The 18,789-nt window shown below is 36.5% G+C and overlaps 2 protein-coding genes across 6 annotated transcripts in view; one reads left to right on the top strand and one right to left on the bottom strand.

Annotated features, from left to right (window-relative positions):
* Window positions 1-1,123: 1,123 nt before the first annotated feature.
* On the bottom strand, window positions 1,124-5,928 carry LOC129004141 (immediate early response 3-interacting protein 1). Its single transcript, XM_054432578.1, has 3 exons — window positions 5,697-5,928; window positions 1,947-2,048; window positions 1,124-1,302 (listed from the first exon to the last, which is right to left on the bottom strand). Exons 1-3 carry the CDS (start codon window positions 5,785-5,787, stop codon window positions 1,247-1,249), a joined length of 249 nt encoding a protein of 82 aa, XP_054288553.1. The 5' UTR covers window positions 5,788-5,928; the 3' UTR covers window positions 1,124-1,246.
* Window positions 5,929-10,276: 4,348 nt separating this feature from the next.
* LOC129002460 (proteoglycan 4) overlaps window positions 10,277-18,789 on the top strand; it is a 42,204-nt gene continuing 33,691 nt past the window's right edge. For 2 of the 5 annotated variants that reach the window (XM_054430287.1, XM_054430282.1), the window contains exons 1-2: window positions 10,277-10,384; window positions 16,602-16,654. The gene's annotated coding sequence lies outside the window, so the exon portion shown is untranslated. Of the gene's footprint in view, window positions 10,385-13,828; window positions 13,851-13,912; window positions 14,040-16,052; window positions 16,072-16,601; window positions 16,655-18,789 lie in introns of those variants that run through there. The other 3 variants (XM_054430285.1, XM_054430283.1, XM_054430284.1) reach the window with 3 other exon arrangements.

Here is an 18,789-nt window from a genome sequence, read left to right as displayed (position 1 = left end):
CCTGGGGGCTTCATTAGAGTCAGCTTTGGGGGTACCACCCTTGCCCTGCTTTTTCCCAGCATCCTAGTTCCCGGAGGAACTGGCTTTGCAGGCAGCAGAGTTAGGGTGCTTGGCAGCCCACACCAGCCTCCTCTCACTTCTGGAAAGCACCTTTTCGCCTTTGGCTAAAGCATCCGCTATCCTCCGTCTTTGCAACTCACCCCTGGAAAGTCGTTTTTCGTACAAGGGATCTCATACGCAGACCTTGTAGGGCTGGGCACATAGATATACCTTCACAGCTTTCACAAGGTCTCTGGCTGGGGCAAGCCGTAGCGAGATTTCCCTGAAAGGTCTCAGCTCCTGAACTTGCTTGACCAGCCAATCCTTTGTGGCTGCGTCAGCACAGCCTCCACCTTTCTTCCTGGAGGCTTCATTAGAGTCAGCTTTGGGGGTACCACCCTTGCTCTGCTTTTTCCCAGCATCCTAGTTCCCGGAGGAACTGGCTTTGCAGGCAGCAGAGTTAGGGTGCTTGGCAGCCCACACCAGCCTCCTCTCACTTCTGGATAGCATCTTTTCGCCTTTGGCTAAAGCATCCGCTATCCTCCATCTTTGCAAATCGCCCCTGGAAAGTCGTTTTTCGTTCCTTTCCGGTTTCTGCGAGCTTGTCGTCATCGTCAGATTTCAGTAGACCTTCCTCCTCCATTTGGGTCAGACTGTCTACATTGTTCTCACGAATACCGGGTATTTAAGTCCACCTCCCCAGTGACCCGATTAGAGAGGTCGTTTCGAAGGGGTGTGTACGACTGGGTTACCCCTGGTTCCCAGAAGGCTCCGTTAAGACACTGAATATTAGGCCCCCAGTGCCACAAGACTCTTGGCACGGATCGCATTACACCTTAGTCTAGGGTGACAAAGCTGGTCACAAGCTGGTGACAATGACAAAGCTGGTCAACCCAACATCTTACAGTGTACCTACTCGTATAGTAAACCTACAATGTTGTAAGCTTGACTATTACTTATTATTTGTTAGGTTATGCTTGTAAATAGTGTACTGTGAGTGAAAGTTTTCAAAAGATAGACTCAAAACATATAACTTACTAAAACTATCTAGAGCCCACTAAAGGAACAGGAACAAAATCCAATGTTGATTTTAAAAATATATATTTAAATAGCTTATTATTTACACTTATCAGTTGGCAGGTATAAAGTTTTAAAATGTACATCAAACCATGTCTTTGCTTGAGGGTGTTCCTTCTTTGGTTCTCGGCTACCCCAACACCAATTTCACTGCTATCGTAACAATATTCAGAAATATTAGTGGTACTGAAACAAAAAATGCAAAAAACAAAAATTAATGGATAACTATGTAATACAATGGAAGAAAGAAAGTTACCTCTATTTTATTAACAATACTAACTTAACAAATCTCTTAACTCAAAAATAATTAAATGAAACCAATTGAATGAACTTGTTACTTGAAATAATGCATTAAAGAGTGTTTGTAACAAAAATTGGAACTTCTTACTCATTAACAGTTTAGCGTAGAAATATACATACAAAAATATTTACATACCGTATTCAAAAAGGTTGTAGAAGTCTTTTGTCACAAAATATGTCTCATGAAGTGAAATGTTTAAGTAAATTGCAATACATAAATTGTTGATAATAACATTGGTTGGCCATATCTTGAGGAGAGCTTGTTGAAGAAGGTACCGAGGGGATATCCGAGGGGAAGGAGACCAGTAGGAAGACCAGATTCAGAGGAGCGAGAGAACTGGTAACGAAGTGTAGGCGAGGCCAAGTACCAGCTTGGGTACAAGTGGCCATGGCAGTATTGGTAGTAGGTAAGTAACATTGAGTATGGATAAAAACAAATAAAAATAGCTGACCATAGTCTACGCTTGTCATATTTCACCATGAAACATTAAGAAAGAGAGAGGTTTTAAAATCAAAATTACGTTACTTACTTCTCATCACTGTCCTAATGGAACGTATCAGATTTAATATCTGTGATTTAACAGTCGGTTGTTCACCAAACCCTTGAACATTGGCATTCACTCCCCATCCCACTGGAAAACAAACAAAATATGGTTATAATTACACCTAAGATGTTTTCATTTACCTACACCAGTATTTCTAGTCAGCGCTTGTTCATATTTAAACAGTAAAAGGTGCCATGAGAAGTTTTTGACTGTAAAAACTGTGCAGTTGTAAACGTACACAATTTCAAGCACAAAGAGTTACGTAGCCAAGTCATAGGACTCAATAAAGACTCAAAATGTTGCTGGTTTATATTGATAAAAGGCAGTAGCTGTTTGATGTTATTAAGTTGGACCAGTAATGATCATTCGTATTATTGGCTATAGAAACTGCTGGTCAGTGAAAAAGCTACCGATGCCACACTCATACAGTAGACTCCCTCTTATACGTACTCCTCGGAACCAATGCCAGTCCGGATAACAGTTTTTCCGGTTAAACTGACGTCCCCAAAAACTTGTTAAAACGGACCGTTTACTGTGATATTCGACTGAAATTTAGGAGAGCATTGTATTTAGAAACGTGATCACTGGTCTCAAATCTTTCCCACGAGAACAGTCGTTTCAGTAGGCCTACTGCTCACTTCCTGCCGATCTAGTCCGGTTAAACCAATGTGCTGATAAATATTGTCCAGTTAAAGAGATGTAATTTCCGCCGAGTGTAGTCCGGTTAAACCGATGTCCGGTTAAAAGGTGTCCGGATAAGAGGGAGTCTACTGTAACTGTATTTATAAGGTTGAAATATGTCTTAGTTGCATAATTATCTGAAATAGTAATTAGTAGAGTAATAGGTAGTGAAAAAGTAATTACCACTACCACTAACCGCAATGAGACTTCTTTAATCAAATAAATGCATTACAAATCAAAACTGTTCTAATCCAACACCACTGTTGCCCTACACAAAACAAGTGGCAGATATTAGATGAATCCTTTAATAGGCTTTGAAGCTTGACCCAATGTTGGTTTGACGAAATAAGTGTAAACATGTTTAATAGGCTACCAGAAAATGCTCGACATGTGTTTTAGCAGATATAAAAGCACTCTTTAGCCTACAGGTTTTTAGTATCCAGGCAATTTTATAAAATCAAAGAGTTTTACGAGGTACCTTCATCCGAACTAAAATCAGTTTTCTGTTCAAATAGGTACTGTAGGTTTTTTAAGTTTTTAGGTAGTTTTTCACATGTTAAGTTAATGTTCGTGTCTAGTAATCTTCATGTTTCATTCCTTTGTATATAGTATATTAGCAGCTTAAATGTTTCTACTTAAATCTAGTCAACCAAAAATGTCTCACTATGTACCTGATACTGAAAGCAATATTTCATGTACGGTAGCCTTACTTAACAATCTGTCGTGGTCTATTTAACTGTATGTATTATTTTTCAATTGACCAAATAAAGTATCTTGTATCTTGTATCTTTTAATGACGACAGAGACAAGCAGACGAGAATTACAGTAACAAAATTAATAAAAGCGAACGAGGTTTATTAAGTTTTTGTCTCCGCGGGAAAATTTGTACACCATTGTTTTCAGATAAAAATCTTGTTTCCGGTGATTTATAATTTACAGATTCCCATGGTCACCTTATTAAGTTATGCATTATTTCCTGACTAAGATATGATGATTTCAGTGGGCCTACTGGTTTTTTTGCACCTGTTGTAAAATGGCTGAGAGGACATACAATTTATACAACGAAAGAACTGCTAGTTATAGCACATCAAGCCTAAATTATCCTACAAGCAGAATCACAGTCTTTAAGTTAGACTGTGAGCTAAAATACCTATATTTATAGGCCTACCGGTAGGCTAGTGAAGTTTTTAAGTTAGCGATAACAAGACTCAACGTCAAAAAATCACATCTAATCAAAGTTAGTTTTACCATAACCAGGTGATGTTTAAACAAACTTACAGAATTTTCAAGACATCATACCAATAACATTTGTTTGAGAGAAGTGTAAACCAATATCAAATGAATGTCAGATAATTATCAAATGAGACGCCACCTAGGTGGGTATTTGAACTCAAATATGAATAATAACCTAGATGAGAGTAAAATGGAGTAGCCTAGTTGATCTGTATAGCTCTGTTAATGACTAAAGGTCCAATTCCTATGCAGCAACTGATACGACTCTTATCGCGCGGCTGTAGACGCACGCCTAGAGCCATACGGCTCGAAACGCTTGTCTTAATTCCTATGCCGCGACTCCTGCGACTCTCACGACTAGTGACTACTGCAATTGCACTCTTGACCGTCATGGAATAAGCACAGTTTGCAGCGAATATATTACTTGGAGAAGATGAGGAAAAGGAAATATTAATGTGTAACTTATGGTAAAAAACAATGAACAACCTAATCCATTGTTCATGGTACAGCGAAAAGAGGGGTTTCAGGGTATTCTTATTCAGAAACATCTTCTTAAAGTATTGGGGGTGCTTGGGGTTGAAAACGTATGGGTGGTGACGAACCAGTTCCATCAACTTTGAATCATCTATGAAGGTACACACCTTAAACTCCGTATATATATAAACTATAAACTAGCTGTTACCCACGGGCTCCACCCCGTTTACTACATAAGTATTAATAAAACTATTGATTGGTTAAGTTAAGCTGAAATAAACAAAACAGAACAGTAATGATAATACAAACAAATAATAACAGCTGAGGTATCTTTAACATTAGGTACATGGAAAGTTCCCTTTGGAAAGCAATTACGACCTTATAGGGCAATTTATGAAATAATGGATAATTTTGCAAGGTTTCTCGTCATGACGAACATTTTAAGTATATGGTTTATGGGGTGTGACTTGTAGTTTTCTCAAAAGTTCATGGGTACTTTTGGCTTTAAGTTAGATAGATTCATTCCAGACGCGCGGCTCCAGTAGCACGGCTGTAGGCACTCGATAGGAATGGGTTGCATTTACTTTGCATTGAAGCAGTCAATTTTTTCAGCCGTGCGGCTAGAGCCACGCGAGTAGAGTCATAACAGTCGCAGGATGGAAATTGGACCTTTTGGCTGCCTTCCTACTAGCCTAATGATCAGGAACAGATGGGCTCAGTTTCAAACTAACCCTACGAAAAGATACTGCCTTTTCTCAGGATCGATCTGGCAACCTTTTGCTTGTTAGGCAAGCACTAAAATATAACTGCACAGCTACCCAACTAATAGGCCACACACTATTGGGAATAAAATATTACATAGCCTAGGCTAGGCATGATAACAATGCTCGTTAGTGTAAATGTGCTGCACTTTACTTTAGGTCCTACACTCATTCGAATGAAAATATCGTTTGTTCAATTGTTTCATTCGATATATCGTTTTGTTAGTTAGGTTAGGTTAACCTTACCTAACTAACAAAACGATATATCAAATGAAACAATCGATCGATATTTTCATTCGAATGAGTGTAGGACCTAAACTAAAGTGCAGCCTGTAAATGGTTTTGAAATCCTGTTGCTAACACATCATGTTAGGCTACGTTACAAGTTAACACTTTTTAGTTATTTTCAATAATTAACTTAGGCCTAGGCCTAGTAAGGTGTAACGTGTAAAGTGATTTGTTTTTAACGTTCAAGGGAGTAATTTTTGTTTGTGACTCTAGTACAAACACTACACAGAATAATAACTGATAAGTTAACAATCCTAGCCCTCAGAGTTAAAAACTTAACCTAATAAAAAAAACTTACTTTTGGCTAGAAACCTCTCTTCATGCAAAATACAGACTGCATTTAAACATAAAAGCGTTGCTTCAAACAGATTCCATAATGTAAATGCCATCTTACACAGTAAATATTAATCTAAAGTTATCTTTCTTTATCGTTTGTATAAAGGTATTGTGTGGGTGTATTAAATAAGTTAAGTTTATTAGTTTATAACCTAAAAACCAACTCTCACTCTCACTCTGTTCCTGTTGTGGTTGTGTTGTGTTGATGATTTTTTATGACATTTATGATTTGTTTTCTTTTTTTGTAATAATTTGCCAAAGGGTTGCGTGTTGCGTGTTTCATAGTCAGTTTCAGGCTGGCTGAAATTTGTAAGCCATGCAGCCTCAAGGTAAATTCCATCGTGGCTGCCCATTGCTTTTGTTTATAGTTTTCTATTAGGCTTATTAATCTTTAATGAAATAATTATGTGACTGGTTTGTTGGTTTTGAATAGTTACTTGGGTTCCAAGGATTATTAAAGTTAGTTTGTGTTTTAATTTGACCTGTTCCTAATTATGTGGAAAATAATACTCACAATTACTACTATAAACATATATTTACGGCAAGAAGAATGGGTGTGTATTTTCATGGTACTATCGACCAAATAAATAATCTATGATGTTTTTCTATGGGCCTGGGCATGGCCCCCTTTAACTCCAGACCGTGGCCTTCAAAATGGCAACGTCGTAACAAAACATACTCCTCTTGAGGAGTATGTTTTATCTATGGTCGTAAGTAGGGTTGTCCTTCCATTGGGTCGCCGCAAGACTGTCCCCCGGACAACTACCCCCCCAAGCATGTCCCTACGTCATGTTGACGTCAGAGATCAAGGGTGGCAGTTTTCCCGTCACCGATACTCAAGTTTCGTTGTCATACTGTTCTAAACTAACCTAACCTAACCAACCAAACTTGGTGTAACATTTCAAAATTCTGTATAATATTCCCCACATGCCTTTTCTGTTTTCAAACGGAATTACTTGAATTAAAATTACAATTACGTAGCATAACATTTTGCTAGTGGGGTAGTATTCCAGTCGTGGACACAGCCATGGGACACGGCTACCATATTGGTTAGTTGGCAGATTTCATGACGTAATTTTCACCAGGGGGTGGTTTTTCGGGGGGGGGGGGGGGTATTATTCCACATCCCCCTTCCATCATGGTTGTAACAGCTGTTTTGTTTGTAGGCAGCTAAAGGTATTGCTTACCCTAACAGAACCTTTGACTATTATACAATAGTCAATGACACAAATACTAAATCACATTCGTGAACCAATGATAGAACCAAACTAAAACATATACTCCCTTATAGTAGATTAGTCATCCTGGATCACCTGAAGACAACTTTACTTTTACAGTAGTTCCGTCCGGTACTGAAGAGGGAGGTTGTGTGTTTTTTTTTTTTACAATTTGTTGTATTTCAGTCAAACCTTGCCAGATAAGATGATCGAATCATAAACAATAACTCATCCCCTAGTTATATAACCATATAGTAAATTACAAATAATGAAATTAACCCGCCTAAACTAATAGAAACGAAATTTCGTCGACACTATAGCGATCAGTGTCACCAACATGAACTAGACAAGAAAACGAGCTTCAGAACTTACAATAGGATAAGAAGTCTACTTTTTGATGGTTAGAGAACTTAGCAAAACATCACTTTTTACAGATGTTTTGAACAACATATTTTTTGTACAATTTCCCTATAATGACTTTTTGGTACAAGTGTAGCAATGTGGCATGGATATTTTACTAAGTAAATCAGTTAGAAGATGTAATAAAAAGTAATAAACCCCTCTTGTGGCATAAATAACGGTTTAGTTTTTATAAAGTAACCGCTAATATAATAAGAAACCCGGTAGTAAGTATATTGCTGATACAATATAGTAACAACAAACATGTTCATCAATGATTTAATTTGTATTTAGCCTTAAGCACGAGTTTTTAAATTATTTAGGTATTTATAATGGAATTCCCTGAAATCACTGTCAAGATAAACGAAGACCAGTTCTGGTATTAAATGCACCATTGACTTTGGTACTTGCACTTTCCCTGACTAAACTGTCTGTTTCCTGATTTTCTATTCTTAATTGGTTACGTGGCGTTAAGTTATTCAGAGGCAATAGTCAGCAAAATATGCAAATTACTTTTGCTAAACCACAGAGTAAATACTTTATAACGCTGAGGTTATAATAATAGATTTAAATATGTCGAATCTTATACGAATAGACTAATCATTGAACTATAGTGTAATTTAATCAATACTTTACCATTTGGTGAGTTATTCGGTTATTAATAGGAAAATTGGGGATCGTTGTAAATCGTCATATTTCCAAATTCATCTATTTAATAAGACAATGGGTAAAAAAATTCCCAATTTTTTTATGAGCGTTGAGCAAATCTTCAGGGCTTCAATCTACACAGTTATACACGAGAAGAAAAAACTATATCAGCAATCTGACACATGCTTTCTTCCATTAGATTTTCAACAACCTTCATGGGTAAGCGGTGGGCGTAGCTTGGATATTTTATAGGGAAAATCACAAAAGTGGCAACAAATTTTTAGCCGTAATTTTTACAGCAATGGGGGCTACACAATTTTTTTAGAATTATAAGGACCATAAGATACTAGTTTTATCAAAACCGGGGTTTTTCGAAGATCTGATTTTTTGTTTTTTAAAGGGGGGGTTTAATGGGAAAATAACATTTAAATTACATTAACTTTTGAACGGTAATTTTTACGGAAATGGGATGGGTACCTTTTCGTTGAGAGTTCAAAGAGCAAACATACTAAATTTCTATCAAAATAGTTTGGGCCATTTTCGAGAAAATTCAATTTTTCCGTTATTTTATGAGTTTTATGGGAAATCATACCATAAAAAATTTAAATAAAAAAAATCCTGGAGATAGCCTACCATGGATTTGCCTACATACTAAATTTCATCGAAATCGAACTACAGGTGTGGTCTGTATCTCTGTACACATCCACACATGCAGACTTTCACTTCAACAAAAACCCTTTTTTGGGTTCAGGGGTGCCCAAAACGGATATATCCACTAACTCAATTAGTCAACAAGGTATACATTTGTTGTATACCTTGGGCTTGAAGACACGGTACACTAAGTTAATTAAATTAATCTAAAAAGTATATACCCGACCTCGACCAACCAATTACTTAGGAAACTTTGAGTTAGGCATATGTCTGATTGTACACGTAAAAAAACAGATTGTGTAATGTATAATCATTTTTATAATTTAAAATGAGTGGAAGATAGTATATATTTAGAGGGACTCCTAAAAAGGTTCAAAATTGGGTTGATTTTTAAAATGTTCATTGATTTCTTTAAAATTGCATAGGCTGACGTAGTTATATTTTGCTTAAAACGTTGGCGATTTAAGATTATGTTGAGATGAGTTTTAAAAATTAGCATTTATTAGTTTATTGTTAAATATAGGGATTATTATGGTCTGTAGACGGACAACTTTTAAAACAATTTAAACAAAACGAATTTAAACAGTAATACATCTTTTGAAATCATCCCTATATAAAAAAATAATGATAAGAAGGAATCGCTTCAGCATCAATCTTATCGGAGCTAGTAATACAAAACTACATTTATTGAACTATTTATAATACATAGCAATATTATATCAACAAATGCTTGGCCTTTACAAAAACGCAATGGATTTATCAATTTTATGAATTAGCTGGAATTTTAAGTTATATTCCATGTATACTTAGGTCCTGAAACAAAGCACGCCTATGTGTATTATATTTATTTACAGGTAATAATGCTAACTTAAAATTATTATATTCTAAAACAACGATACATTTTCATTCTACTGCTGCTTAATCCGAGAGTATTGTAAAATTTAACCTAAAAAGAGATAGAAACAATATTAGTTTACATTAATGAACATTCCAGATCAAGCTTTGGAATTCCAGATATGATGAGAGGTTTATCCTAAGTCAATGTTATTAGTTTGCAAACAGATTGGAATGTCAAGTTGATAACAGTCAGATGATAAGTTGATAACAGTCTTATTCTGTTGCTCAATGCGTTTCTATAGCCTTTGACTAAATGCTTCTTAAACTTAAATTCGATTAAAATTATTCAGATAATCTACGGGACTAAGAGGGGAAGATTAGCTAACTTTCATCCCTCTATTCAAGGACAAAATGTAATTATTGCAATAGAATGTTTTTAACTTAATTCTTTTGAGTTGACGGCTATTTATTTTCTGCAATTGGCAGTTCTGCTGGCAGTAACTGCTAATATACCGTGATTTAGACTAATGGCTGCAAAGCAAAAGCGTGCCCCCCCTTTTGCTATGTAGAATCATAGACTAACATTGAGAAAAAGAAAATTAAGAGTGAATTATGTAATAAAATGTCTTTTATTAAATAATTTACTCTTAATCACTGGCGTCACCGGCATGGCAGCGTTTAAAAGTGGTTCAAAAGAGCGCCTTGGTCAGCAGTGAGCATTGTTCTCGACAGGTGGCACCACTGCGTCAATGACGTCATCAACATGGCGGCTGCATTGTTGGTCACACAGGTGACTAGTTCAGTTGTCCAGTTATCCTAGTGGCCGCGGTCAGTCAGTTTCGTGTATACAAATTGTGCGTCTGCTGTTGTTTATTTCGTCGACTTTTGTTGTATTTTGGTAAGTTGATGTATGTTTTTTGTTTGGTTTTGGCTTTCTTTTATTATTTAAATATTGCATCCGTTTCTTGGGGAAAGTTTTTGTTTAAATTATAGGCCTACAGTCGCCTGGCTTCTTTGTTATGTGTTGCTCTCAATGTGTAGAAAATTGGGACAGGTTTGATTACATATAGTTTTTGTTTTTATGTTTTTTTGTTGTTGGCTTGTTTTTTTGTTTTCTGCGATTATTTTTGCTTGCATTTAACAGCCGTGACCTGATTACTACCTGTGTTCCCACCATTGGCAATTGTGCTACCTATCGACTTCACTTTTAAAGTAACCCGCATATAGTAAATAGATCACGAGTTTAAAACGTAATTTTAGTGGTAAATTATTCATAGCGAACAAAGATCGATTAGAATAACTGCATTTTGGCCGTGTTTTTTCATGAATAGATTTTAATTATTTCTTTTGTAGTTGAAGTTTGAGGTTAACTGAACTTGTAGTAGTTTAAACAAAATAAACAAATGGAACTTTGGTTTGACAAGTAGAGTAGGATCTTATTTAACTCACGTAGATTTAAGTTTTAAAGTTTAAGATAACGTTTACTTAATACAGGTCATTCTAGACCCACTGTGTTGTATTTCGAGGGTATCAGGAGCATTGACATGAATGTTGATTAATGTCTTCTTCATTGTTAGTTGATGTTTGAAGTTCGGATTACAAGTGGAGCTGTTAATGGACTTATAGTTTGTCAACAACGTGATAATTTCTACGTAATTTATTAGCGGCCGTACTTTGCATGTGTCGCAGGTATTTACATAACACGCATGTCCAACGGAAACAATTGGTACGTTAAGTATTCAGTGTAATTAATCTAAGGAGTAAAAGCCGCATTAAGTTATTGGTTGGCATAATTAATTGGTTGGAGGAGAACTTTCGATTTCCCTTAACAGTATTAATGTAATGCGGTTTTTATGGATTCAATCATTTGTGTGTTATAATTAATCTGCATCATTGCATGTTATATTATTCTATAGGGATAAGATGTGCGATTTTAAAACATTTTGTAAAGAGAGTTCCGTTTAGTGGCTGCAGTTCCGTTAAGAGCCTACGATTTATTAATGTACGAATAACGATATATATCAAACTATATAGATTTCTATCCGGTTTGATGATTATATATCATAATGATTTTAATTGTACCATATGGTATAAATAAAAACATCAACAATAAATAACATTTCATTGTTAATCAGTTATTCATCATATTGTAAAAATGAATATTATTTTTGGGTTCTTCTTGTTAACATGGCTTATTAATTTTCGATATCAATTGTCATATATTACACACAATCTGGTTGGATTTTGAAAGACATTTTCACCGTCGCCATTTAGAAACTGCGATTTAATCGATCAATCGATGTTGATAAGATAATTTGTTTACATACGGTAACTTAAATTTACTTTTTCATATGGCCTTGATACCAAAAAGATCTCTCATATTTTTTTAAACCGTTTTATTTCAAAAATAATTTCCAAAGCCCATGTCTTCCCCTACACCCGACACCGGCTTCTTCACGCCCAATGCTCACGAAGCAGTACAGCTACTTCTGCTTCTTTAGTTCTGTACAGCAAAGTCAGTGGCCTCGTTCTGTTCTGTCTGTACGCAGGACGTCAATGTACGTTTCGGCAGTTAGCTTTCACTGTCTTTCTGTCAGTAGAACGGTGACAATGGCCAATTTAGTACTGACTGATTGTTGTGTGTTTTCCCTATGTAGGTCGCCTTTTGAGACGATATCGCATGAAAGCTACTTTCAACCTGACTGCAGAAACAAATGTTTGGTGGTTTATGGTGATACAAAAGTGTCACCCCCTTTCCAAGACAAGTGCTATAACAGGTACTGAATTTGTATTAAAACGTACGGTACTAAAATATCAATATATATTGTTTTGTTCTGTATACTTTATTACTTTGAGATTTAGGTACCATCATAGATAAAACCATAGATAAATCATAGTCCCTTAAAACATATATTCCCTTAGTATGTTTATGTTTTATCTATGGTATAATTGTGACTAACGTTATTCTTTTAAAATACAAATTCGCAGGTCTATGTCTTTAGATTCCCTGAAGACAGCTCCAATTTATGAATAGGAACTTCTTGAAGACTGCGTCAGGCAGGATTTGGAAAGTGTTTAGTACAGGTCTCGAAACATTCATAATAACCATTGATGGTTTCTATAGAGAAAAGGTTAACGTCAACAAATTTAGGAACCACCAAGGGGGTATTGTTTAAAACATCGCCACAAGGAGTTAACTTCAATTTAAAATGAGAAAGTGACGCATGAGCCGTGAGGGCTTCTGGCAAGTCAAGTGAGGTCAGGTCCAAGACCGAGTCTTTGTGGGGATGAATCTGAATCAACGTGAATGATTGTCCTTTACGTATTCTACCACCAGTTGGATCAGCTCAACTCCACAAGCCATGTGTCATAACGCTAACTTGGGCTACAGATAAATTAGCTTTGTAAATACATTTGGGTGCCGATGTTTCTGCAAATCTTTTTGAAACTTGAATTGACACGTACCACTTGAAGACGGATATTTAAATTATAGTACAATGCTTGGTTGGTATATTGTAGCCGCTTGATGTCTAAGTTAGTGAGTGACATTCGATATCGTATGAGTCAGCCAGTGAATGTATTGCTTGCGAGTTTCGGCGGTCGCCCGATGTCACCGTCATCATCAGGTCATCAGGACAGGGGTTGATGATTGCTGAATGATGACAGATGACTGATGGCAACTACCTGTACAGACAGCAACTACAACTAGTCTAGTAGACTCTGGCATAAAGTTTTGACGATGATTACAATACAGTGGAGCCTCCGTAAGACCCTCAATAACAAGTCACTCTTGATCACAAGTGTCATTTTCAAATCCCCGTGAATTTATCTTACCTCAAATCACATGTTATTGCAAACCTCGAAGATGAGCCAACCTTGATAACAAGTCTTTTTTAATCCCCATGGGAGTCTTGTTATCGAGGGTTTACGTATGTTCTTGTACCAGCCTGAAGATGTCACCAACTCGCCACATGCTCGAAACTAGTTGTAAGAAATATTAACGATTACTAAATCAGGTATTTCTACCATTTCAATATATTTTCCCCTCATAAACATTGCACTGACATAACATGATCGAAATTTGTTTTTAATATTCCAAAGTACTCGTTTCGTGTCTGGTGGTAATTTGCTCTAACTACCCAATTAATATTGCATGCCAAATGTCACCTCGCTTGAATACTTTATCGACACAACAGTGTTGGCTACAAACCTGTATCGTCTGTTCTTCGCTCTTCTTGACTTTTGATGGTTTGTTTTCAACGTAGAGATTTCAGATTTGACACGGCTTTTGTCAATTGAACGCGCAAGTCTACCCACTGAGCGGAGCAAGTCAATTGCTGGTTTTTCTGTACGCGTACAAGGAGGTATGTTGAAAAGACTGTTGTGAATTATTTCCATGTGAACTCTAGTTACTTTGGTGTTTTTGGTTGTCGCTGAAGAACATTTTACTCCCACGGTTGTGACGCAAGGGCGAGTAAGATTGCTGGGCAATTCCTCGCAAACGTTAGTTTTTGTTGTTTCCAGTGCATATATTGACGCTCTTACGAAAATAGGTGAGTTATTCATATAACGATGGCAGAGTAGTTATGTTCGTATCCGAAATTGCCATTGGGCTTTCATTGGGTCCGTAGGGAGATTGTCATTAGGCTTTCATTGGGTCCGTTGGTCCGTAGGTAGATTGCTATTGGGCTTTCCAAAATATTTAATTTTTCTAACGGTTTCATGTTTATTTAAGATACCAGAGTTTGGGTCGTTCGGTTTGAATTTTGAAAAATGCCTTTGGGGAGAAAATAAACCAAGACCAATTTTACGTGTTTTTTTGCCTGTTGTCCTACAGAGTATACCATTGTAGGCATATTCATCGTAGGTTATGACTGTCATATTGGGGATGTGTTATCATGCATATTGCATACCAGACTGTAGTTATTATGTATTAAAGGTTTATAGTAGTATATTTTCTGTGATTAAAGTCAGCGTTCTTCATAGTTTCGACACTTTGTTTCCACCCCCTTATGGCTACCCATGTAGCACAGATGGTTGGGCCAACGTTGGTAAATTGTGGAGCCACACAGTTGGCCAACGGTAGAAATGTCACCTCTTTAAACTGTTTTCCAGCCAACCTTTGTCCAACAATGGCCCAACCAAAATTATTTCACACAAAATAATAAAGATTTAGTACGAAAAGCATAATTATTAGTTGAGTAAATTGATTAAATAGTTCATAAAAACAAATTTTGAAAAAAAGCTGGAACAAAATTTTTTGGACCAGACGGGTCTCGAACCCGGGTCCTTCGACTAATGAGCCTCTTACCTTACCACTGAGCTATCTGTGATTGTTGATACAGAGAGTTTTCAAGTGGTGAAAGAGTAGCCGACAGTTGCAATGGTCGCAATACTTCAAACATTTTTGATACTACACAGTATAATATGATTCTGTTAAGGCATCATAAGTAGTTTTTTTTTTTGGAGTTAGAGAGGATACTGGTATTTGAAAATAGATTAATTAATTACCGTTAGATTATTAATGCTATTATAATTGACTGTTATATGATTAATTACTCTTTCCCCTTAAATTGTTGCAAATAAGTTAAAGAATATTAATTTAAAAAATATTTGCATTATTATAATTATTAAAATTCATCGTTGTAGCCCCGGAACTGTAATATATAAAATATCTGGTTTTACAATACCTTTATCAGTTCCAAAAACTTTTGGAAACTTTTGGAACTGATAAAGGTATTGTAAAACCAGATATTTTATTATAATTATGTTGTGAAAGCTAGACCCAGAGAATGAAAGTCGTGTAAACTCAACTATGGACCATCGTTGGTCCAACAAAAGTATCTTTTGTTGGTCCAACGGAGTGAAAAACGGTTGGACAACGGTTGGCTTGATTTATGATACCCAACAATGCATATTAATGTATTTCATTAACAATGAACCGATGTTGGTCCACAGTTGTAAATATTGGTTGGCCCAACTACGAGATATACAGTTGGACAACGGTTGGTTGGTTGTGGAAGCTCCAACCAACCATCGACCAACTGTCCCACAGTTGGCCAACGTTGGCCCAACCATCTGTGCTACATGGGTACAGTATAAACTTTCAATAATTACACTTAACTAATAATTACACTTGATAACTATCCCAGGCCTGAGAATTGTTTTTCTACAAAATGTCTGGTTATTTTTCATTCAGATGTGTTTCATACCAATATAGTAATGAGTCCTTTAAAAGAATATCAAGAAGAAAACAACAATGAAAACACATTAGGCATATATCAGGGGAAGAAGTTAGTTTTGATTGGGCTAAGCTAAGTTCTTCTGAAAGCTAAGCTAATTCAGTGTACCCAGTTCCAGTTATCTAATTATTATTAGAGTTTACACAACCTACTAAGCAAAACTGACGAAATTTTAGATGTTCTTAAACTACCTTAAAACATAATCGTGATAAAATGCAGCTGCAGTGGGTGGGGGCTCGGCGTATGGAAGGGCGGATATATACCCGGCGTATTTATTGATTGTAAGCTGAAGCCTACACGCCATACGCCCAGCGAGTACCCGATGGGTTCCTGCCGTGGAAAGGTATTTTTATATACTAATGTTTACTTTGTAATATTAAAACCAATTCTATGGGACACAATATATATAATGGCGACGTTTTTTTAGTTTTGAAATTTTAGTTGTCCAAGCTTGTGAATCTTTATAAATATAAATGTTACTAAATATAATTTTTGTTACATATTATTACAAACTCGTATATGTTATATTACTAAGCAGATTAGGCTGTAAATTTATGACTGTTGTAATTCGTATATGCTGTTGGTTGGTTGGTTTTTTTTTTAAGTCAACTTTATTTTCAGATAGAAAGTACAGTACTTGATATTGTTTTAGTAACGTCACTTTTATTTTGTACTGGTTTTATTTCAGTTAATAGTTTAGTCACAGACATTTAGTTTTTTTGTTTTATATTTAACGCTAGTTTGAAGTTTTTAGGTGCACAACTTCTTTGTGTTATTAAGACCCACCTTCAGGGCTGACAGCTACCATGCTTTTGAATAGGTTTCAGTAACAGTTTTAGCTATTCATTCTTTAATCAGCTTGATTTTTTCCAGGTGGTCGAGCGATCAAAGGCTTGGAATTATAATCTTCCTTGACGCTGTCGAAGGTAAGCTTAAACCATTCTTAAACATAGTTTGTTATCATTGACTAAATATTACTATATTACTCATAACTATTCGTCGGTAAACTATTTATATAAATATATATATATATACTAGCTGACCTGGCGAACTTCGTATCGCCTAAGTTATAGGTTTCCCCTAAGACAGACCGATGGAAAAGAAATAAGCAAATCACGTCCTGGTTGAAATTCGTTCGCTACGCTCACTCACCTTTGGGTTGGAGCTCGTTCGCTACGCTCACTCACCTTTAGGTTGGAGCTCGTTCGCTGCGCTCACTTGCCTTCAGGTTAGCTCGTTCGCTGCGCTCACTCGCCTCCAGGTTGAAGTTCGTTCGCTACGCTCACTCACCTTTTGGTTGCAAATTAGCTGTTGTCATAAATGTAAAAGAAATAATAGTGCTGCACCCTGTTGGTAATCCTTGTAACTTTAATGCTATTGAACATCATAGAACAGAACCAAATTGTTTAATTGAAACAGCTGTTAAGATTCATTAATTCCATTTCTCATAAGGTTAACATGGGAAACTCCAGAGCCACTGGGGCGGAGCCCTTTTAAGAATTTCGAAACGGGAAATAGTTTACGTCCGATTCGCATACCTACAGAATTTACACACCAAATTTCATAACGATCGGTGAAGTCGTTCCGGAGGAGTTTGCAGACAAACACTGTGACACGAGAATTTTACATATTAGAAGATGATTAATTGATTATGGAAATCTAAAAATGTGAAACAGCCTAATGTAATTAGTTAAGGAAAAATGTTTTATCCATGGTTTTACATTGAAACGTCAGCATAGGTTGTACGATGCACGTAGGCCTATGTATTTTAGCTTTAAATTTTAACCGATGTTTGAAGAATTCTAAAATGCCTTTGTTTTCTCGTTGAACTTGTTAAAAATATTTAAGATGAAATGTCTGGATGGATAAGAGTGACTGATTGACATTGAGTGGAATCATCACCTTTTATACTGTGAAAGTTAAGGTAATCTGTTGTCGGCGCGATTGTAATCTTCATTTGGATTGGTATTTTGTTCCTTAAAGTAAATCCTCTTATCAAGCTGTTTACAACGGTTGCGAGTGGTCGAGATATTTATTTCAGATTGTGATAGTGTTCGCAACCATCTCCGGTACAAAGTGAACCTAGAACCCTAGAACGAACATGTTTCAACACCAAGGGAATTGTTTGCCTTCGAGGAGGGTTATACATTGTTGCAGGGTAAAATGCACATTTTTTTTACTTCCCGGTTAATTTGAACGCACCAATTTAGATTTTTTAAAATTAAGAAATACACCTATCATCAATTTTCGTTTCCCAAAGTTGGATCTAGTAGACGTACAACAGTGTAGGGTAAAATTATAATACTGTAAGAAAAATTACGTTGCCCAAAAACCAATTTGAGGAATATACTGATTATTGATTAAGCTTCTTTTGCCACATTTTAGCATACACACAACAGCGTTGGTCCTGAAACAGAGCAGGGTAAAATAAGATATTTTCCTTTTCACTAAACAGTTTAACAATATGAAACATTTCAATGTCATTCCATTCATGACACTGACATAACCTAAACCAGGATGTTTTAAGACAACGATGAGCAAAGGATGAGCGTTGAATGAATGAGAAGACATCTTTGTCACTAAGCAAGATCAGCTGGTTTAGTCAGGACCAAGGTGAAGGTCAAGTTTCAATCCATCAAAAGTTACTGCCGTCTTCATGGATTGAACCGGTGACCTTCTGGTTTCTAGACGAGCAATATAACTGAAAGTGGAATATGTTAAACACGGGGGCACACAAAACACCAGCTATAGTCGGAAAGTAGTCGAATAACGCTTCCATTGTGAATTGCGACCTGGCAGACCCACGTCATAGAGGCGTTATATGACGCGACGAGGCATGACGTCAGCACCGTGACGACCCTAGAGGTGTCAGGACACCGGAAGTTGACTCAACCTGTCCTGGAGGTCGTGGACCGTCTACATGCCACACATTTTAGATACTTCTGGGCTGTAAAACCAAACCCTGTCGGAACTAGTGTTCTATAGTCTGTAAGATGGAGCCTGTCTCATGTCTTCCAACTGAGGACTGGCCGATGGTTTAAGGACAGGGTCAGTCCCAGGT

The sequence above is a fragment of the Macrosteles quadrilineatus genome, unplaced genomic scaffold (genome assembly GCF_028750875.1).
Source record: "Macrosteles quadrilineatus isolate MER2022 unplaced genomic scaffold, UCM_ALF_1.0 Scaffold_9__3_contigs__length_116548681, whole genome shotgun sequence".
NCBI classification, from domain to species: Eukaryota; Metazoa; Arthropoda; class Insecta; order Hemiptera; family Cicadellidae; genus Macrosteles; species Macrosteles quadrilineatus.
This window is presented reverse-complemented; position numbering and strand designations above follow the sequence as displayed.